This window comes from Aquarana catesbeiana, linkage group LG02 (assembly GCF_042186555.1).
Source record: "Aquarana catesbeiana isolate 2022-GZ linkage group LG02, ASM4218655v1, whole genome shotgun sequence".
Classification (NCBI taxonomy): Eukaryota; Metazoa; Chordata; class Amphibia; order Anura; family Ranidae; genus Aquarana; species Aquarana catesbeiana.
In genome coordinates, this window is record NC_133325.1 from 514158722 (window position 1) to 514182326 (window position 23605).

A 23605-nucleotide genomic window follows, 5' to 3' on the forward strand; every position below is an offset into this window, starting at 1 on the left:
CATGTAGTTACTCATCCCATTAATTTCAAGTTAAATTAAGTTCAGATCTTTTTGCAAGGTTTCCACATCCTGTGGAGAAGTTATTGCCCTGCTTAGCTTAGTATCGTCCGCAAATACAGAGACTGAACTGTTTACCCCATCCTCCAGGTCGTTTATGTACAAAATAAATAGGATTGGTCCCAGCACAGAACCCTGGGGGACCCCACTACCCACCTCTGATCATTCCAAGTACTCCCCATTTTTCACTACCCTCTGAACTCGCCCTTGTAGCCAGTTTTCAATCCATGTACTCACCCTATGGTCCATGTCAACGGACCTTATTTTGTACAGTAAACGTTTATGGAGAACTGTGTCAAATGCTTTTGCAAAATCTAGATACACCACGTCTACGGGACTTTATCTAGAAGGCAACTCACCTCCTCATAGAAGGTTATTAAATTGGTTTGGCAAGAACGATTCTTCATGAATCCATGCCAATTACTGCTAATGATACCGTTCTCGTTACTAAAATCTTGTATATAGTCCCTTATCTCCTCCAAGAGCTTGCATACTATTGATGTTAGGCTAACTGGTCTGCAATTCCCAGGGATGCATTTTGGGCCCTTTTTAAATATTGGTGCTACATTGGCTTTTCTCCAATCACCTGGTACCATTCCAGTCAGTAGACTGTCAGTAAAAATTAGGAACAATGGTCTGGCAGTTACTTGACTGAGTTCCTTAGGTACCCTTGGATGCAAGCCATCTGGTCCCGGTGATTTATTAATGTTAAGTTTCCCAAGTCTAATTTTAAATTCTGTCCTCTGTTAACCATGGGAGGTGCTTCCTGTGACGTGTCATAAGCATAAACACTGCAGTTTTGGTTACTGAAGCCACCCCTATTCCCTCGTGAAGACTGAGGAGAAGAATAAATGTAATACCTTCGCCATCTCCCCATCCTTTGTAACCAGATGTCCTTCCTCATTCTTTATGGGGCCAATATGGTCTGTCCTGCCTTTATTTACTGTTTACATAAAGAATTTCTTGGGATTTTTTTGCTCTCCTCCTCCATGTGTCTTTCGTGTTCTATCTTAGCCGCCCTAATTGCACCCTTACATTTCTTGTTGCATTCTTTATAAAGTCTGAATGCTGATGATGATCCCACACTCTTATATTTTTTGAAGGCCTTCTCCTTTGCTTTTATATGCATTTTTATATTGGAGTTAAGGCATCCAGGACTTTTGTTTATTACTGGGATGCATTGGATAATGCCCTTAAAGCAAACCCATCTCTCCTCCGTGTTCTTTGTTCATAAGATTTTATCTCAATTCATGCCTTCTAACAAGGTTCAGTGAAGGGTGTCACAGATCCTTGCAGCATGTCTGCCAGCAGCACACCACAAGTAGTAGACTATAGCAAGCAAATTTCTCTGCCCCAGCTGTTGCAGCAAAAAAAAAAAAAAAATACACAGTCACTGCCATCCACATGCCCAGCGTCTAAATTCAAGCTTGTCAAAGCAACTGCCTTTTCGTCTGGTGAATTCTGCCCCCCTCCGCGATTTGGCAGAATGTGCTGTACCACAATGGTAGGTTTCCAATCGCCATTTCTTTGCAGGTAAGGCCATTCCAGCTCTGTAGCGTCACATGGAAAGCAATGTTGTGGCATCGTTGGGCTAGGCAGTCAGCTGCAAGGTCCACATTACTGCTGACACGTGGTCCAGCAAGCATAATCAGGGACACTACATTTTGTTCACAGCACACTGGGTAACTGCTTGCAACTCAGAAGAATGCAGGACAGGGCTCAGTGCTGCAGCTTGTTTTGCCACCACGTCTACATATAGTTGACGTTGATGCAAGATTTGTCACCTCCACCACCTCCTCCTTCTCCCTTCCCTCTTCTGCTAAATTGTCCTACGAACCACCAGTACCCCTAAGAATTCAAGAGCCTATTCAAGGAGTCAGGCTAAAAGATGCACATGCAGTAGAGGGCCGTCAACGAGTACCTTTGCGAGTATGGCACAAGGACAGGCTCAGGCAGCTTGGCTTTTTTTCCCCACGCCAATGGCTGCTGATAAAGAATGCATGCACTGTACTGTCATCACAGAGGGAGCAGAGGATAAAATAACTAGAGGACACCTTAAAGAGGAGTTTCTGTAATGCCTTTTCCAGACTTTGCTGGGTTACAGTTTCATGGAAAGGCTAGCTTTGAGGCTTCTGCTGGTCAAGAGAGGAGCGATGGAGAAGGGCCACCGCAGTGATGCATGTCAACGTTTTTCTAGTTCTCCGCGCCCAGGGCGGTCAGCTTCGACATCCCATCGGCAGCGTCTGCATCATATGGTGGAAGATAATCTAGGGGGCGAAAACAGACATGAAGAGCTTTACAGTTAACGATCCACTGGGTTATGAGAATAGACCACTGTCCAGAACTTGCCCAGTATGCAATTGAGCTGCCCTGCATCCAGTGCTTTCCCAACAGACATTCAGTGCTGCCGGGGCTTTAAGAAAAATAGTGCGTCTGTCCACAGACTCCGTTAACTGGCTTACATTTATCAAAATTAATCATTCCTGGATTAGCAGCAGCTATCAAGCCCCTGATGCTGATGTTGCCAATTATGTGCTTTGGGATGTGGAATCTGTGCAAGATTGTCTAGGCCAGTAGTTCTCAACTCCAGTCCTCAAGGTGCCCCAACAGGTCATGTTTTCAGGCTTTCCATTATTTTGCACAGGTAATTAGATCAGTTGCACTGCCTTAGTAATTACCACAGCCGTTTCATCTGAGGGAAATCCTGAAAACATGACCTGTTGGAGCTCCTTGAGGACTGGAGTTGAGAAACACTGGTCTAGGCTGCCTAGCTTTGTGGGTATTGTTTTTATCGTGTAGATTTTTTTTGGTATAAGTTTCATGGGCACAATTAACACCCAAGAACCAATTTTTCCGCTCCTGTTTGACAGGTGCATAGCATTAAAAATTTTGACAGCAAGGCCAATTCCTGCTCTCATCAAGAGTACCTCTATAGGATTATGGTGTGAAGGGACCACCAACACCCAAAGTCCAATTTTTTTGCACCTGGTACTTCTATCCAAAGTCTGCGAAACAGACGTCAGAATTTATCCAAACAAATCTCTAATCTTGTTCCAAATGCACAAAATTGTGGCCTCATCATACAGACAGGCACCCCAAGCCGTTGTTTATAAAATAAAGAGAGCTTGCATGGAAAATGTCATTTTATTGGCTTTATAAATGTAATTCTTGCTGCAGCAGGTTCTATACATGGTACAGATGTGCCACTTTACAGGCACTAAGAGGCCTAACTAAGAGGACCCCCCCAGGCACTATATTTAAAGGAATTTTTCATTTTTATTTTTTCACTTTAAGCATCAGTAAATCACTGCTTATTTAAAAATGTTTTTTAACCACTTGACCACTGGGCACTTAAACCCCCTTAATAACCAGACCAATTTTCAGCTTTTGGTGCTCTCACATTTTGAATGACAGTCATGCAACACTGTATCTATAAGAAATTTTTGTCCTTTTTTTCACACAAATAGAGCTTTCTTTTGGTGGTATTTAATCACCGCTGGGTTCTTTATTTTTTGCGCTATAAAAGAAAAAAGACCGAAAAATGTGTAAAAAAAATGCATTTTTCTTCGTTTGTTATAAAATTTTGTAAGTTAGTAATTTTTCTTCATATATTTTGGCCAAAATTTATACCGCTACATATATTTGGTAAAAATAACCCAAATCAGTGGATATTATTTGGTCTTTGTAAAAGTTATAGAGTCCAAAAGTTATGGTGCCAATACGTGAAAATTGATCACACCTGAATTACAGGCGGCTATCTAATTTCTTGAGACCCTAACATGCCAGAAAAGTACAAATACCCCCCAAATGACCCCTTTTTGGAAAGAAGACATTCCAAGGTATCAGCAAAGAGAAGAGACCATGTGATTTCAAAGAAGCACCTTTTAAAACAGGCAGATAGCAATGTTAATTTTGAAAAAACAAGCCACACTGCACTCTTTGGTCATAAAAAAGAAAGATAATAAAGGAGTTATTTGATGTGACTTTACTACTACTTTAAATTAAAATTAATTAATTTAAATTACCTTAAGAAAAGCCGAAGCCTCAAAAAACATACTTGTTCCTATGTAGCACAGGAATGGGTTAAGGCAGCCAACTCAGACTCACCTCACAGAAGTGATGGCAATGGGAAACATAACTTTGTGAGAAAGGGTAGACCGAGGAATATTTCCTATAGACTGAAAAGGAACGTCTCTGAAGGACCAACAGTGCTAGACTGAGATTCCAAGGAGTCATTAAAGAAGGTCTTCACTAAGGAGTTAGAGGAAAGCTAGGCGTTTACTAAAGAGTGAGATGTCACTTAAAGAACAGCCAAAGCTAAGATTTGACATTTGATGGTACTCAAGGTCAAATGTTGATCCAGCCCAAACAGGAGAAAAGAAAGAACTTCCTCTGTTTGAACACTCTTGCCTCACACCAAGCAAAGTATGCATTTCAAGTGTGAGGGTCAATTAAGGATGAGCTCAGGCGTGTTCGCAAACTGTACATGCAGAGCCCGCCAGGAAGTCGGCACTGCGGAGCGCTAATCACAGGCAGTAAGACATTTCCAGATCTCTGCAGCCGCGCATCGGGGCAATGTCTCACTGCTTGTGATTAGCACTCCACAGTGCTGACTTCCTGGCTTTTCACGTGCAGATTGCGAACACGCCTGAGCTCATCCTCAATGTCAATTTCCTAGAACTCAAGAGAGTAGGTATGACAAATCTGACAGGCCCTGTCCTTCAGTACTTGGGCTTTAACAACCATGCATTATAGGCGACAAGGAGAATAGTATACCGACCCGTGGACAGAAGATCCAGATGATCTGAGAGGGTCTACAAACAGTCTTCAGAGCATCCACTGCAAAGAGTAGAGAATCCTCGATTCTGAAGACAAATCTGCTTAGTTGTTTGTTGAACCTGGAAGCCGGAAGGTCCATATCCAGTGCCCCAACTGCAAAAAAAACAAAAAAAAAACAAAAACACACCCCTATGGGTGAAGAGAAACCAATTCTCCATGGTCCAGCTGTTGAGAATGAAGAAGGTCTACCTACCAATATTTCAGGGATATGAGCAATGGTCAGGGCCAGAGGGTTCAGAGCAAATTAGAAAAGGGTCCACTTCTCCTTGAACAGCGCAATTTTTAGTGCCTCCTTGATGATTGATGTAAGCCACTCTGTGGCATTGTCCAACCAAATCCTGGTCAGGTGACCTTGCAACGGAGAGTTGCAGCTTTAAAGACAACCAAAGTGTCCTCAGTCCCAGAATACTGATCCAGATTTAATCTTCCTCCAGCAGCCGAACCCCCTGCATCGAGAGGGTACCCAGAACTCCTCCCCTATGTGAACGGCTGGCATCATTTATGAGCTCCAACATCAGTTTGGAGAGCCACCTTGTCAGAGTAGACCTGACCCTGCTGTTCAAAAGTACAGAACGAGTTGCAACAATCTGGAATGAGACTCGGCATATCAGACTGCCTTGAAGGAGGCCAACATCAAACCCAAAATATTCTTGTAAGTTTTAGATGGTTGGGTGGTTGACCGTAGAGTATAGGGAGTGGGGAGACCTGTGTTTGTCACAAGGAAAAAAGCCCTGGACAGTGCTCACAAATAGCTATGTGTGTAGCAGCCATTTTGTTCAAGTCACAAGTCTTCAATGCCATCTTGTCATATGAAGACATAGCTGCAGCGACCTGCACCCCCCCCCCCCCCAACTCCTTCAGCTCATACAATCCACTACCTCTTCACGCCAGACACCTCTGATCAATTTCTCAATACCCGTCTCAAGGCCTGTTAAAAACAGTGTCTGACTTAGCCACTTCAGTGACTAGAAAGCCAACAGACTTGGGTCATAAATACCTCCGTGGAATCTGCACAATACACATGTCTGTCTCTCAGGAGAATCCATCATTCCAGCATATTCCATAACTTCCAAAACAACAATAGCACAGCCAGAATATAGACATTTACCTTTCCTCAGTTAATTTGTAAGGTTTCAAGTCCAGACACCCCCATGTCAGATGGTTCTGGGGGGGGTTGCATGGGTCTGCACCCTTTTAGACGTGATTTCCTTATATATATATAAAATATATTCTTTGAACACAATTGTTCTAAAACTAGGTTCTATCTGTATTCGGCTATTCTAGATTATCTATCTATATATATATATATATATATATGATATGTCTCCCATCTCTTTACTGGGGTATAGAGTAATTGGCACCATGATACAGTAACAAAAGACAGACCAAAAAAAAAATTAAAAAAAAATAAAATAGTTTACAAAACCCTTAAAAGATACACCCAATCCTACCTCGAAACTTCACATTCAGTCCTAATATCACATACAAATAATTTATTACAAGAACCAGGAGAACCAGTGGCACCCTTTATCCCTCCTAGGTAAAGTAGAAAGCGGAGACCTGCCATATTTATATTTGTTTAGAAGCAAATTTCACACTGGATAATAATCTGCTGGTTAGCAAACTGTAAACTGTATACATTCAGAGATATAAACACTTATCGAAAACTGTATCTGAGACATGGTCATAAAATGTAGTGACCTCCCAGCAACCACCCCTTAGACTAGATGATTGGCCAGATGGTCTCTGTCAACACCTGTTTGGTCAAAAAGAAAAAGGGGCATGCCAAGACAGTTTGACAGTTCTTATTTACCATCAAACCGATCATATCTGGTTTAATCGACTGAACTCTGCTAAAACCAAGGACACTGTAAGTACTCTTCCTTGTCAACTCTGTCTTGTTTTTCCGTTGCTGTATGAGGTCATTATTTCTTTGAAAAAAACTTTTCTGTAAATATTTATTTGCACCATTTTGAGTTTTTCAACATTACCCACTTAAGAACCAATCTATCTAGAGAGTGTGGGTTCATATGAGGGCGGGACTTACGTATGTGTTCGCTTCTGTGAATAAATATATATATATATATATATATATATATACATACACACACACACATAGCATCTCACAAAAGTGAGTACACCCCTCACATTTTTGTAAATGTTATATTATATCTTTTCATGTGACAACACTGAAGAAATGATACTTTGCTACAATATAAAGTAGTGAGTGTACAGCTTGTATAACAGTGTAAATTTGCTGTCCCCTCAAAATAACTGGACATTCAGCCAATTAATGTCTAAATCGCTGACAACAAAAGTGAGTACACCCCTAGGTGAAAATGTCCACATTGGGCCCAATGTGTCAATATTTTGTGTGGCCACTATTATTTTCCAGCACTGCCTTAACCCTTTTTGGTATGGAGTTCACCAGAGCTTCACAGTCTTCTTCCACTCCTCCATGATAACATCACGGAGCTGGTGGATATTAGAGACCTTGTGCTCCTCCACCGTCCATTTGAGGATGCCCCACAGATGCTCAATAGGGTTTAGGTCTGGAGACATGCTTGGCCAGTGCATCAACTTTAGCCTCAGTTTCTTTAGCAAGGCAGTGGTCGTCTTGGAGGTGTGTTTGGGGTCGTTATGTTGGAATACTGCCCAGCGGCCCAGTCTCCGAACGGAGGGGATCATGCTCTGCTTCAGTATGTTACAGTACATGTTGGCATTCAAGGTTCCCTCAATGAACTGTAGCTCCCCAGTGCTGGCAGCACTCATGCAGCCCCAGACCATGACACTCCTACCACCGCGCTTGACTGTAGGCAAAACACACTTGTCTTTGTACGCTTGACACCATCTGAACCTAATAGGTTTATCTTGGTCTCATCAGATCACAGGATATGGTCCCAGTAATCCAGTCTGTAGTCTGCTTGTCTTCACCAAACTGTTTGCAGACTCTTGTGCATCATCTTTAGAAGAGCCTTTCTTCTGGGATGACAGCCCTGCAGACTGATTTGATGCAGTGTGCAGCGTATGGTCTCAGCACTGACAGGCTGAACCCCCCACCCCATCAACCTCTGCAGCAATGCTGGCAGCACTCATACATCCATTTCCCAAAGATAACCTCTGGATATGACGCTGAGCACGTGCACTCAACTTCTTTGGTTGACCATGGCAAGGCCTTTTCTGAGTGGAACCTGTCCTGTTAAACCTCTGTATTGTCTTGGCCATTGTGCTGCAGCTCAGTTTCAGGGTCTTGGCAATCTTCTTATAGCCTAGGCCATCTTTATGTAGAGCAAAAATTATTTTTTTCAGATCCTCAGAGACTTCTTTGCCATGAGGTGCCATGTTGAACTTCCAGTGACCAGTATGAGAGAGTGAGAGTGATGACACCAAATTTAACACACTTGCTCCCCATTCACTCCTGAGACCTTGTAACACTAACGAGTCACATGACGCCGGGGAAGGAAAATGGCTAATTGGGCCCAATGTGTACTCACTTTTGTTGCCAGTGGTTTAGACATTAATGGCTGTGTGTTGAGTTATTTTGAGGGGACAGCAAATTTACACTGTTATAGAAGCTGTACACTCACTACTTTACATTGTAGCAAAGTGTAATTTCTTCAGTGTTGTCACATAAAAAGATATAATAAAATATTTACAAAAATCTGAGGGGTTTACTCACTTTTGTGAGGTACTGTACATATACACACACACACACGTATATACTTTTTTTTATTGCTCTCACTCATTTATAATAGCCCAACTATATATTATCCATACAAATGTATTACAGATGTTAAAAGATAAATAATTGGTCTCCCCTTTTTATGTTCCATTCCCGACTCCCTATTATCCTTGCACCATCTCTCATTATGCTGCTTCAGACTTATGGTTGTCCAAATTCATACATTTATATGCCTAATTAATTATAGTTGATTTATTGTATGTATTGTATTTATTGTGGTCTAGCCAATAATCATGTTGCTTTATTTTTTTTAATTATTTAATTCATTTATATGTCTGCGTATTTTCTATTATGCCAATTTTATTTGTTTTTAATTTATTTTCACCTATTGTTAATTACGATTCCCAGATACAGAGACGCCCTTTATGCCAAATACTGCCTCTCTATCGCCAATCACTGTGTATCAATTGCACTGGTCCCTCCTCCCCTCTGTACACTTTATATTAAAGATTCCAAGTTCCACAAGCCAGCAAACCAACCTTTTGCTTACCGGTGACATCACCCATCCTCACCCTGCTACCATCTGCACTCCAAGCCTCGCTTTTGAGTCTCTCCACCACAGCCAGCCTCTTAAAACAGCGATGTGTTAGAGTGTGCACAGCGCTTCTCCCAAGGGACTGGATTGTCAACGGATGACCTCAACCCCCTTCCTGGGACTTACTTATGCCAGTTTTGAGTTCTCAAATGTGAGTTGCCAATTTCAAGTGTGTATTAGACTTGTCTTAAATCTGCGCCTAGAGGCGCCTCTCTCCTTGTGTTTTCTCAGTGTCACTGGAACATGGTTTCTGTTCACAGATGATGGCAGCCCTAAGTGTTGGACCCACCACCACCTTCCCTTATGGTCCTTTGACTTAAAAAAAAAAAAAAAAAAAAGAAAGAAGGTTTATGGACCTTTCCCTGCACCTTTACTTGTTTTACTAACATCTACAAATGCAATAAAAATAAAAAATTCCCATTTAAGACCATTGGGCATAAGTGATGTTTGACGTTGCTTCCGCCCTCCAATGCCATGGAGCTGAGTGGGGGCCATCTTTCCCTCACTCGGCATCCAGGCAGTGAGAGGAGCAGATGCAATCGTGGTGCGCGGCGGGAGGAGGGGGGGGGGCCTCTCCCACCCCCAATAAAAGTGATCTTGCGGCAAATCCGCCACTGAGACCACTTATCTGAAAGATTACCGCACGCCGTTGCTGAAAATACCAGGGTTATGGCAGCTAGACTTACAGCTACGACGATATGCGTGAAGTGGTTAAACCTTATTTTGAAAAGTGTTAACCTTGTCCCTCAGTTTTTAATGCAAGCTAAAAAAGAAGCTCTGTTTCTTGAAGAGCGCTACTGTATACAAGAAATCTCTGAATATACCTGTCTGTGGTGACAGTGTGTGTACAGATGTTTATTTTTCACAATTGTTCTTGCTAAAATTGTGAAGGGTTGATAGGCGCAAAAGCTATCTGGTGGCAGTTTGGAGTTTTAAAGGGTAATTGCTTAAAGCAGAGTTCCACCCAAAAGTGGAACTTCCGCTCATCGGATTCCTCCCCCCTCTGGTGTCACAATTGGCACCTTTCAGGGGGGAGGGGGGTGCAGATACCTGTCTAAGACAGGTATCTGCACCCACTTCCGGGAATAGACTTCCGCGGGAGTCGCGCTCCCTCCCGCACTCCCCCACTGTCTCCTGGGAAAGACACAGGTCCCAGGAGATAGTGGGGACCATTGAGAAAGCGCAGCGCGACTCGTGCATGCGCAGTAGGGAATCGGGAAGTGAAGCCGCAACGCTTCACTTCCTGATTCCCTCACTGAGAATGGCGGCGGCAGCACCCGAGGATCGAGGGACGGTTCGGTCTCAGGTGCCGACATCGCTGGACCCCAGGACAGGTAAGTGACCTTATTTTAAAAGTCAGCAGCTGCAGTATTTGCAGCTGCTGACATCTAAAAAAAAAAAAAATTTTCGCCGGACTCCCGCTTTAAGTAACTAACCCAGTGACAATCACTCATAGGCTGCTGGTGCCTAGACTGGTCCTGCAAGTTGAAAAATCTTTGTGCATGGTGCAGATGAGAGTGGCATTGTTACACAAGTGACAGCACAGTGTGACAGATTGGCCAGTCCTTTGTCAGAAGTTAGTGAAGAGGGGAGGGATCTGATACCCGTGTCCGTCAAACAATCCAGCGCTGATTTCTGAAGACTTCGCTTGTTTGCACCCTCCCCCCTCTACTGACACTTTTGGCACTTATTGGGGGGGACTGGTTTTGACAGGTACCCGCTCCCATGTCCAGGTCAGATCGCTGCGGCGATCTACGAGGATCTTCGCCCCCCCCCCCGCAGCCTTCTGGGACACACAAGACTGCGCAGGGCCATTCACAAAGTACAGAGCGACTCATGCATGCACAGTAGGAAACCAGCTGTGAAGCCGGAAGGCTTCATTGCTAGCTTCCCTTACCTAAGATACTGGTGCCTGCACCTAAAGCCGATTGAAGAATCAGATTGGGCCCTGACAACCGCTGGATTTGATTAGGGCCGATCCAACTAAATCAATTCATCGACAACTAATCGATTATGAAAATAGTTGTCAACTATTCTCCTATAATTAGTTGGTCAGCCGATTATTTGCAAAATGCATACAGAAAGCATTATTTGTTTGCATATCAGGAAATACAGTGAAGCACACATTCAGCTCAGTACACTGCCCATACATGTCCTTGCAAACCTTGTAAGAAGATCTGAACAAATTAATGGGGTGGGCAACTACATGGCAAATGAGGTTTAATGTAGAAAAATGTAAAATAATGCATTTGGGTGGCAAAAATATGAATGCAATCTATACACTGGGGGGAGAACCTCTGGGGTAATCTAGGATGGAAAAGGACCTGGGGGTCCTAGTAGATAGACTCAGCAATGGCATGCAATGCCAAGCTGCTGCTAACAAAGCAAACAGAATATTGGCATGCATTAAAAAGGGGATTAACTCCAGAGATAAAACGATAATTCTTCTGCTCTACAAGACTCTGGTCCGGCTGCACCTAGAGCTGTCCAGTTCTGGGCACCAGTCTTCAGGAAGGATGTACTGGAAATGGAGTGAGTACAAAGAAGGGCAACAAAGCTAAAAAAGGGTCTGGAGGATATTAGTTATGAGGAAAGGTTGCGAACACTGAACTTATTCTCTCTGGAGAAGACATGCTTGGGAGGGGATATGATTTAAGAAATACCGTACTGGTGACCCCACAATAGGGATAAAACGTTTTCACGGAAGGGAGTTTAACAAGACACGTGGCCACTCATTAACATTAGAAGAAAATAGGTTTAACCTTAAACTACGTAGAGGGTTAGAGGGTTCTTTACTGAAAGAGCAGCAAGGATGTGGAATTCCCTTCAACAGGCGGTGGTCTCAGCGGGGAGCATCGATAGTTTCAAAAAAACTATTAGATAAGCACCTGAACGACCACAACATACAGGGATATACAATGTAAATACTAACATAAAATCACACACATAGGTTGGACTTGATGGAATTATGTCTTTTTTCAAGAACATGTGAATTTGTGAGATTTGTGAGGAGCAATGCCTCATGGGACATGTAGTCCTGGGCAGGAAGTTAGTGGTTCTAAAAGGCAGTAGTTTTTTTTTTTTTACCATGCTATAGGCATACCCCCCAACTTTTGAACTTCCCAATGAGAGACACTTGAGGCAAGGGAAAACCTGCGGTGCACGCTGCAGCAAAATGTGGGTGTGGCCAAACTCATCAGTGGGAGGGGGTTTATGAGGCGTGGTTAAACAAAACCCAGGCTTCCTTGTATAAAATATGCTTTCATTGCTTTGTCTGAGCCCATCTTAAAGAAGAACTTCATTAAAATGGTCAGGGACTGCATAGCAACTGTTGAGACAATAAAGACTTTGGTGAAAAGTATATAATGTACAGTATTGTGTATATAGTGCAGGAGTGTGTAAAGCAGAGTTCAGGGGTTGGGGAGTGCTGCAGTCAGTGCTGGGTTTAGGATACATAACACAGGCTGCAGGGGTCCAGGGTGTTGTAATGCAATGTATTTAAAGTGGAAGTCCACCCTAACATTTAAATACTCCCCTGCAATCATTAATGTAAAAAATCCCACATTTAGAGGATATGTAAAGAAGAGTGGACCAAAGCCTACCTAGTAACCAACTACAAGAAACATCTTACCTCTGTGCTTGCTAACAAGGGTTTTTCCACCAAGTACTAAGTCATGTTTTGCTTGGGGATCATTTATTTTACTCACTAAACTGCAACTTACATTATAACAACATTTGTATCATGTGTTTTTTCTGAATTTGTGGTTGATATTTTGTCTCGATCAATTAAAATACACCCATGATAAAAATTATAGACCCTTCATTTTTTTTGTAAGTGGGCAAGCTTACAAAATCTGCAAAATTTCAAATAATTATTTTCCCCACTGTAGTTATAGTTAGTCAGGTTGAAAAAAAAAAAAAAAACACAAGTTAATCTAGTTCAACCAATAGAATAAAAATAAATAGAAGGCCTCCATATACACAATCCTATACCTACAGTTAATCCAGAGGATGGCAAAAAACCCCAATAAAATTAAAACCAAAAAATTTCTTCCTGATCCCCCGGAGGCAATCAGATAATGCCTGGATCAACTATCCTTCAGGTTATTACCTATAAATGTCATTATCCAATTCAATTTTTTGCATTTAGGAATGTATCCAGCTCTTTTTTCAAAGTTTCTACTGAGCTGGCCAGATTTTAGAGAGAGTCTATTCCTCATTTTTACAGCTTTTGCGGTGGAGGCTTTTCCATCAGAAATATAAAACCATGCCCCTTTGGCCTCTGTAATAACCTGAAAGTGAATAACTCTAAATAGGGATGAGCCAAACACCTCCCGGTTGAGTTCGCACCAGAACATACCGAACAGGCAAAAAAATTTGGCAGAACACACGAACACCATTAAAGTCTATGGGACACAAACATGAATAATCAAATCAAAAGTGCTAATTTTAAAGGCTTATATGCAAGTTATTGTCATAAAAAGTGTCCGGGGACCTGGGTCCTGCCCCAGGGGACATGTATCAATGCAAAAATTTGTTTCTAAAAACGCCCTTTTTTTCGGGAGCAGTGATTTTTTTTAATGCTTAAAGTGAAACAATAAAAATGAAGTATTCCTTTAACCACTTGCTTACTGGGCACTTAAACCCCCCTCCTGTCCAGACCAATTTTCAGCTTTTAGCGCCGTCGCAATTTGAATGACAATTGCGCGTTCATACAACACTGTTCTCAAATGAAATTTTTATCATTTTTTTCCCACAAATAGAGCTTTCTTTTGGTGGTATTTGATCACCTCTGCGGTTTTTATTTTTTGTTAAAAAAAATTGAAAAAGACCGAATTTGTAAAAAAAAATTTTTTTTTTATATTTTGTTATAAAATTTTGCAAACAGGTAATTTTTCTCCTTCATTGATGTACGCTGATGAGGCTGCACTGATGGGCACCGATAAGTGGCAGTGATGGGCACTGATTGCTTACACTGATGGCAGCACTGCTAGGTGGCACTGATTGGCACCACTGATAGGCATTGATAGGTGGCACTTGTGGGCATTGATAGGTGGCACTGCTGGGCACTGTCGGCACTGGCAGGTGGCAATGGCAGGCACAGATGAGGCATATGTGCCTCCATCCTCTTTGGGACCGATGTCCCTTTAACATAACCTGGTGATCGGCTTTTTTTTTTCTCCTCACGCTGTCAGCGTGAGGAGAAAAAAAAAAAACTATTACTGAGCTTTTGCTTACATCATTGGCTGACAGCTGATCACATGGTAAGGGTCCGGGATCGGCCCCTTACTCGGATCTGTGATCGTCCGAGTCTCCGTGACTCAGTGATCACAGCTCGCGCACCGCGCGCCCTGCAGGGTGCACGCGGGGCGCGTGCACAGGGGAGGACATCCTATGATGGCCTCCCGGAAATTGAGGTCCACGCTGTGGCTGTCATTTGGCTATGGCCCGGACCTCAAGTGGTTAAATATCGTGCCTGGGGGTGCCTATAGTATGCCTGTAAAGTGGCGCATTTTTTCCGGTGTTTAGAACAGTACCACAGCAAAATTACATTTCTAAAGGAAAAATTGTCATTTAAAACTGATCGCAGCTGTAATGAATTGTCGGGTCTCGGCAATATACCGTATTTATCGGCGTATAACACGCGCCGGCGTATAACACGCACCCCAAGTTTAGGAGGGAATTTTAAGAAAAAAAAACTTTTAGGAGGGAAGTTTAAGGAAAAAAAAAAAACTTACATTTAAATGCCCATCAATGCAGCGTTATCGTGTCCATCTGCAGCCTTGTCAGTGCAGCCTTGCCCCAGTGTCAGTGCAGCCTTGTCAGTGCAGCTTTGCCCCAGTGCAGCCTTGTCAGTGCAGCTTTGCCCCAGTGCAGCCTTGTCAGTGCAGCTTTGCCCCAGTGCAGCCTTGTCAGTGCAGCTTTGCCCCAGTGCAGCCTTGTCCCCAGTGGTCAGTGCAGCCTTGTCCCCAGTGGTCAGTGCAGCCTTGTCCCCAGTGGTCAGTGCAGCCTTGTCCCCAGTGCCGCCGACATACACAAGTTTAGTGTGTATTTTTAAATATGGCGCCGCGGAGTTCGGAGGGACTCGGCGGCGCTCGTTTAGCTGAACGAGCGCTGTCGAGAACACAGTGACTGGGCGGAGCCGAGATGCACATAGCCGAGGGTTCTCGGCATCGTTCACAGTCACGCCCAGTCCCTATGATGGACATATCAGGGATGTGGGGATCCCATTCAACATGGGGACAAGGTGCTTTGGGGGGCTAACTCAAAGCACCCTCCCCATGTTGAGGGAATGTGGCCTGGTACGGTTCAGAAGGGGGGGCGCTCTCTCACCCCCTTTTTTCCTGCGCCCTGCTGGGTTGCGTGCTGGGTCTGGTATGGATTTTGGGGGGGACCCCTACACCATTTTTTTTATTTTGGCGCAGGGTTCCCCTTAAAATCCATACCAGACCTGAAGGGGCCCCATGCAATTTTTTTTTTTTAATTTTGGTTCAGGGCTCCGCTTAATATTCATACCAGACCCAAAGGGACTGGTAATGGACTGGGGGGGGGATCCCATGCTCTTTTTTTCAATTAGTTTTATCTATATTGCCGAGACCCGACAGATTACAGCCGTGATCAGTTTTAAATGACAATTTTTCCTTTAGAAATGTCATTTTGCTATGGTACTGTTCTAAACACGGGAAACATGTGCCACTTTACAGGCATACTATAGACACACCCCCCTCCCCAGGCACAATATTTAAAGGAATATTTCATGTTTATTGTTTCACTTTAAGCATTAAAAAAAAAAATCACTGCTCCCGAAAAAACGGCCATTTAAAAAAAAAAAAAAAAAATTTCATTGATCCATGTCCCCTGGGGCAGGACCCAGGTCCCCAAACACTTTTTATGACAATAACTTGCATATAAGCCTTTAAAATGAACACTTTTGATTTTTCATGTTAGTGTCCAATAGACTTTAACGGTGTTCCAGCGGTTTTCGAATTTGCCCTGAACACCGCATATTGTTCGGTGTCCGCAGAACACCTGAACAACCAAAGTTCGGCTTGAACTTATGCTCGGGCCGAACCATTCGCCCATCCCCAACTCTAAACCATGCATGGGACACATGTGAGCTAGGTTTGCAGCAACAGATGTTAATTTTACTGGATGTATCTTCTGTGATCTCCACAGCGGATTTGGTATGCGCTTTGCTTGAGGTCACAAAGACTGAGAATCACTACTGCATGGTAGACGTGCGATTTGTTTTGTTACAAATCTAAATTCTTTAGAAATTTCCATGATTCAGAGAATTGCATGTATCTGAACCACAGCAGTAATGAACTTCAACTTATCCCAAATAATTTATATTGAAAAGAAAAATAATTCATTTGTATTCATTCATTCGGATGACATGATGCAATAGTTTGGGCCTTTTGTTAATGTTTGAAGCATCCAAAATAATGTAACATAATGAATCATCTGAATTGATTCGGATCCGTTTTTATTCTAGTGAGCATGAATATTCTTGTTGAACTTGGGAGACCATTTGTTTAATTCTATGGGCATGGCACAACAAAGTCAGTTGGGTATGGGGAATCGAATTCAACTTAATAACTGAAGGAATGAATACGTATTAATTTGGATTAATCCATTTTATTCAGATGAATGCATCGGGGTAGTCTTTGACTGTTGGATAACCAGCCTATTCTTTTTGTATTAACATTTTTGATTATTATAAAAATGCACTACATATGAAATAGAATCAAACTGCATTAAATACAGTAAGGTATAAAAGTGAAAAAAGAGGATTCCTATTTATTGTGCTTGGGGGTGGATGGAGGTGGATCCATCAGAATCTCAGAATTATAACATAACAAATGAATCAAAACTAAATTTTGTTCCATTCATTACTTTCGAATGCACACGACTCCAGTCAATGTTGTCCAATCAGCTCATTCCATTTTTCTTTGTGGACAGGACTAGCAAGGATGACGCAGGTAAAACTCCCGAAAAAAATGAATTACCATAAAAACAAGTTCAGCCAATCTTTTGAAAGAACTAAATAACAAAACTTCTGAAAATACAAATCTACAACGAATATACTCTCCCAAAATAAGGGATCGTTTAGAAAACGAATCATTAGAACATAACAATAAATGACAAAACTAACTGATTTACTGAACAAATGAAACTGAAATGAAGCAAAATTTTTCCGTTGCGCACATCTCTACTGAATGGTAAAAGAAAGAATGTATAGAGACTGAGCCTGTTTTTCTGGGAAGGGAATCTTATTTTTTGTGTCAGTAGGAACTTGAAGTGTGAAGGAGGAGACAGGTATAAGATTTGTGTATATGGAGATTCTTTTTGTGATTGACAACTCAATGAATTGCACCATATGCCTGGGTGGGTGTCTGGTTTGAAAAAAAAAAAAAGTGCAAGTACCCTTTATGTCCTTTGCACACTACACTGGCACTCGTTTAAAGGGGTTGTAAACTCTCATGTTTTTTTCACCTTAATGCATCCTATGCATTAAAGTGCAGGTCCACCAAAAAAAAAAAAATTGCACCAAAAAATCCCTAAAAAAAATTTAACTCACCTGAAATGGCTGTTGCTAGGCAGTCTTCCTAATCTGCCTCTTCCTACGCAGCGGTGATGTTCTGTCTTCTCCTCCCCGCGTTGTCTTCTGGGGAATGGGGTGTGGTGTGTTATGGGAACTGTGTGTGTGTCCCACAACACATCGCGTCCCATTCACAAATCGCTGAGCGACTCGCGCATGCGCAGTAGGAAACAGGCAGTGAAGCCGTAAGGCTCCACTGCCTGTTTCCCTTAGTTAGGATGGCGGCGCCGGGACCCAAGAGCCGAGGGACGGGTCGGCCGACATCGCGGGCACCCAGGACAGGTAAGTGTGCTTATTTAGATGCTGACTTTTAAATTTTTTTTTTCCCGGCCGGAACTCCCCTCTAAGGTGAAAAAACTTGTAACGGACCACCCCCCATTTTACTCACCTAAGTTCTGTAATTCCCACACCGGAGACGCGCTCTTCCCCTCTGCCCGTTGTCTCGGCTCTTGATTGGATAGATTGACGGCAGCGTAGCCATTGGCTCCTGCTGCTGTCAATCAAATCCAATGATGTGGGGGGCGGGGTGGAGTCTGGTATTCTGCGTCTATGGACACAAATGATGTACTTGGGAGCACGTCCGCAAGGTAACCCCCCCCCCGGGAGAGCGCTTTTCCTAGGGGTTATCTAATGCAGAGAGGAGCTATCAGCGCTGCCCGGGGACCCCAGAAGTCGAGGATCGGGAGACACTCTGTGCAAAACGAACTGCACAGTGGAGGTAAGTATGACATACTTGTTATTTAAAAAAAAAAAAAAACCCAAAGCCTTACAAATCACTTTAAGTCCAGATCTGGGCTCAGGTCCCCTTCTCCCCTCAGAAAACATACCTTTTTCAGTTGTCTTTGATCTGACCCAGGGATCTCCAAACTACGGCCCTCCAGCTGTTGTGGAACTTCACATCCAATGAGGCATTGACAGACATGACTAGGCATGATGGGAATTGTAGTTCCTGAACAACGGGAGGGCCACAGTTTGGAGACCCCTGACTTCCAGTCCAATAATGTCACCTCTTTTTACCTTCCTCTTCCTCCAGCAGTGGGTGGATCCTAAATGCTGCAGGGAGCGGCAGTTTGATAGCCTTCACCTGTAAAGGCAGGTCATAGATAATGCAACTTCCTTTCCTGCAACCAGGACTTACAGGTAGGGGAATAAATGACACTGGGCTTTGACGCAACACATGAAATATTCCACTTTATTGCATGTGTAGTAATACACTACAAGAGACCAGAAAGGTGTGACGTGGCTCCCAAATTATTAATACTCTAATGTATGTGGAGATACATAGTGTGTGCAGTAGGGGGCAGTGCACACCATGAATTGCAGAGGAATGCGATGTGCTTTCCTGTGGAATTATGTGATCCGAGTGCGGTGCGATTTCAGCCCATTCATCTGAGTGGGCTAAAATTGCGGCAGACAGATTTTTTTTCCCACTTCACTTACAGTAATTACTAATCACCAGGGGGTGACACATTGCCTGGTGACAGTATATACCAGTGATTACACCTTCTCTTTAGAAGACATGAGGGTCCCCAGGGTCACTTTCTGCTGAAAAAAGAATAAAGGAAATGATTTTGCTCATATTTTACCTTCCTCGATTCCTCCTTTCCCACCTTATCAACAATGCTTATGATATTTGTAAAACCGCATAATTTTCATTACATACCTTAACCACTTAAGGACTCTTTTTGAGATGTGTTATTTATAAGGTAAAAACAGTTTTTTTTTTTTGCTAGAAAAATTACTTAGAACCCCCAAACATTATACATTTTTTTTTCGAACACTCTAGAGCAGGGATTTGCAATTAGCGGACCTCCAGCTGTTGCAAAACTAGTCCCATCATGTCTCTGCCTCTGGGTGTCATGCTTGTGGCTGTCAGAGTCTTGCTATGCCTCATGGGAGTTGTAGTTTTGAAACAGCTGGAGGTCCGCTAATTGCATATCCCTGTGCTAGAGAATAAAATGGCAGTTGTGCAAATACGGTGTGACAGAAAGTATTGCAACAGCGGTCTTACAAGCGCACTTTTTTTTTGAAAAAATACACTTTTTTGAATTAAAAAATAAGACAACAGTAAAGTTGGCCCAATTTTTTTTATATTGTGAAAGATCATGTTACACCGAGTAAATTGATACCCAACATATCACGCTTCAAAATTGCGCCCACTCGTGGACTGGCGACAAACTTTTACCTTTAAAAATCTTCATAGGCAGACATTTTAAAAATTCTACAGCTTGCATGTTTTGAGTTACAGAGGAGGTCTAGGGCTAGAATTAGCTCTACCGATCGTGGCGATACCTCACGTGTGGTTTGAACACCGTTTTCCTATGCAGGCGCTACTCACGTATGCGTTCGCTTTTGCACGCGAACTCAGGACGGGCGCGTTTAAAAAAATATATATATTTTTTCTTCTTATTTTACCTTTTATTTTTACAGGTTTTTGAAAAAAAAAAAAAAAATTGTGTCACTTTTATTCTATAAAATATTTATTTATTATTACAAGGGATGTAAACATCTCTTGTAATAGAAAAAAAAGCCTGACAGGACCTCTTAAATATGAGATCTGGGTTCAAAAAAACCTCAGATCTCATATTTACACTAAAATGCAATAAAAAAAAAAAAAAAAAAAAAAAAAATCAATTTGGGCATTTAAAAAAAAAATTTTTTTTAAAAATGTCCCTTTAAGAACTGCAATGTTATGGAGACGGGTGGGTGCCATCTTCCCCTCACTCTTCTCCATACCCAGCAAGGGGTAACATCCGATCGCACCCGACGAATCCGGTAAGCGGCGAAAGGCACCGGAGTGCGGCGGGCCCCTCTCCTGCAGATAAAAGTGATCTTGCGACGAATCCGACGCAGAGACCACTCTTATCGGAAAGCGGACCGCTAGCTGCTGCCATAACAACGATATTCCTCTTCAAACTTAGGATGTGCGGCAGTCCGTAAGTGGTTAAAGTGGACCTTCAGTCATTTTTTCAACTTTCCATCTATTAAATCTTCTGCCCTTGCTGTTTTATCTTTGGATAGTAAAACATTTTTTTTTACCTGCCAGTAAACACCTCATACAGCCCACTTCCTGTTTCTTTTCTGGTAAAAAGCCTAGACTTATGACATGTACAGCTCTCTGTCCCCCCCCCCCCCCCTCCTGAGGGTTTGCCAGGAGGAGGGGGGGGTGAGTCATAAGAGGGCCAATGAGAGCTGCAGGGCTGCAGAGCTGGAGGTGTGCCTCTGTGTAAATCCAGGAAGTGAACAAGCAGCAGCTTCAGCTTCCCACAGTCAAAATGGCTACCGCCATACTCAGTGGAGGGAGATTTCTGCAGCATATTTGGCAAGTACAGAATCACAGTATATATAAAACAACATGCAAGGTGGTTGGAGGGAGGCTTCGGAATGGCAAAGATGTTTTTATTACAAATTATATGAGCAGACTGCAGTTACTCTTTAATTTAGACCCAATGACAATCACTGGGTCCCTGTGGATCCATATGTAATGCAGGCAGAGCACAGCTGGTAGGAAGGTCCATCAGGATTGCATAACTTACCTAAACTATCACAGCACCTTACCTTTCTACTCCCCTCAAAGAGCCCACAGCCCTGATGAAAGTATTGACCTGGCTCTTGGGGGGGGGGGGGGGATCTAGAAATATCAAAATGCCTTGATGGGTGGGTGTAAGCCAACAGGAGTGGGCATTCTTAGACAGGCAGACTGTAATGCCCAAATGGGATGCTGAGCCTTCATGAATAAATGAAAGGGGCAGGCCAGGGACAGTAAGGGTAGGGATGAAAGCATTATATGATGGATGTCCTCCAGCCAGTAAATGAAGCAGGTTCTGACTTGCTGAAGCTCTATTTGCAACTGTGAGAAATTTGCTGTGCAGTGAAATCAATTTTAGTACAGAGACAGAAGCCTGTACAACTGTGCAAGTTAGGCTTTAAAATACTCCTAAGTCAAATATGTACATTCATTACCAATCCCCTTTAATGATTTTGAGAACACACAATTATGTTGTAAAATGCAGTAACTAAAGTACTTAGTGAGATCTGAAAATATATGATTAACTGGTAAACTTAAATGTTTTGTGGAAATGAATATACCATGTAAAATAATGACATGTACATACCAACACACTTGGGGGCATCAGAACTCCAGTTTCCATAAGAGGTGCAAACTATAGAAGGTTCTCCTATAAGTGCAAATTTTGCTTCATTGCACTGGTATGTTACAACGTCTTGGTATACATAATCTTCCTTTTCAGGGCTTAACGATCCATCTATAATAGCGTATGGAGGCTCACAAATCTGAACTGCACAAAAAAGAAAATTTGAAAAATGAGATGTCTGCAAAATAATGATTTCAAGTACATCTAAAGCCAAAGTTTTGTTTTAAATGAGCTTTTGCCATTTTGGAAGGGTGTAACCAGTCAGTTTTTTAGGTTGTGTGTATCCCACAGGAAAGACTCATTACCTGGTTCTGGAGACAAAAAACAGGAACTGAGAGGAAATCCATCTAATATGAGACTAAAGATGGTCATAAATGGATCAAAATTGAGCTGGTTTAGCAGGGACCAGCCAAATTTCAATCCGGGTGTGGCTGCTCCAGCTCAACAGAAATAGGCCTAACCATCCACTTCTGTCAAATGGGCTTATTGGAAAATTTTCATGATCAGCAGCCGCAGATCAGCGTATTCGGACAGCAGAGTCTCCGCTGGCAGAATACAGTGTCTCAGGGGGGAGGATTCTTCTATCCACATCCTTAAATCCTGTTCTAGCGACAACAGTTCTGTTTTGGACTTCCCCGCCTTTCTGATCTGGTGGCAATTGCCACTGGTACAAAGAGGGTGAATCTCCCCCACCGAGGCAAATAAAAAAAAAAAATGTTTTTACTCAAGTGCATATAAAAATCTACTGTATCTTTTATATATTGGATTACTCTGAACTGAGAGCTGGTAACTCAGATGAATTTTTAATTTTTTTTTTTATTGAATTAAATCATTTTTATTTTGAACCTTCATTTTTTGCAAATTAAACGGGATAGTATACCTTTACCAAAAACTTGCCTATGCAGAGAAGGGTCACCTGTAGATAAAAAAAAAACGGAGCTTTAAACCAAGAAAAATACTGCCATAAGTGTAAGCCATTTACATACTGTACCTCCTGAAGTCTGGCCAAAAAATATCCAGAAATGGCATCATTCCATCCCGCCTTGTTACTAGAACGTGGCTAAGACACTCTCAGCCATTTCAAAACCTTGTGCTCTCTCTCCCCTGATGCAGGAACCCTGAGCTCAGCGAGAAGAGATAGTGGACCACACATGTGATAATAGGAGTGACCAGTAACAGCTGAGTGTTCTAGCAACAAGGCAAGATGGGATGATGCCATCTGAGAGTTTTTTAGCCAGGCTTCGGGAGGTACGCAAATGACCTACACCTATAGCAAGGGCATTATTCAGCTACATTCAAAGCTGCACAGTTTGTTTTTTAGCTACAGGTGAACTAACCATCCTCTATAAGACCCCTTTCACACAGAGGCAGTTTTCAGGCATTTTAGCGCTAGAAATAGCGCCTGAAAACTGCCTCCCATGCTGCCCAAATGTGAAAGCCCGGGTGCTTTCACACTGGGGCGGTGCACTTCCAGGACGTTATTAAAAACTATGCAAGCAGCATATTTAGGGCAGTTTGGGAGAGCTGTATACAGAGCTCCCAAAATGCCCTGCCCATTGAAATGAATGGGCAGCGTTTCTGCCTGAAAAGCGATTTGGAATTGCCGCAGCACGGGCACTTTTAATCCCTTCTTCGGCTGCTTAAAGCACCCCACTAGCGGCCGAAAAGTGCTGCTT

General features: G+C 42.7%; 1 protein-coding gene across 1 annotated transcript in view; it reads right to left on the reverse strand.

The window, feature by feature from the left end:
- LOC141128479 (C4b-binding protein alpha chain-like) overlaps window positions 1-23605 on the reverse strand; it is a 143613-nt gene that overhangs the window by 38429 nt on the left and 81579 nt on the right. Inside the window, exon 6 of the mRNA XM_073615785.1 lies at window positions 21891-22073. Within this exon, the coding sequence (XP_073471886.1) occupies window positions 21891-22073 (183 nt within the window). The remainder of the gene's footprint in view (window positions 1-21890; window positions 22074-23605) is intronic.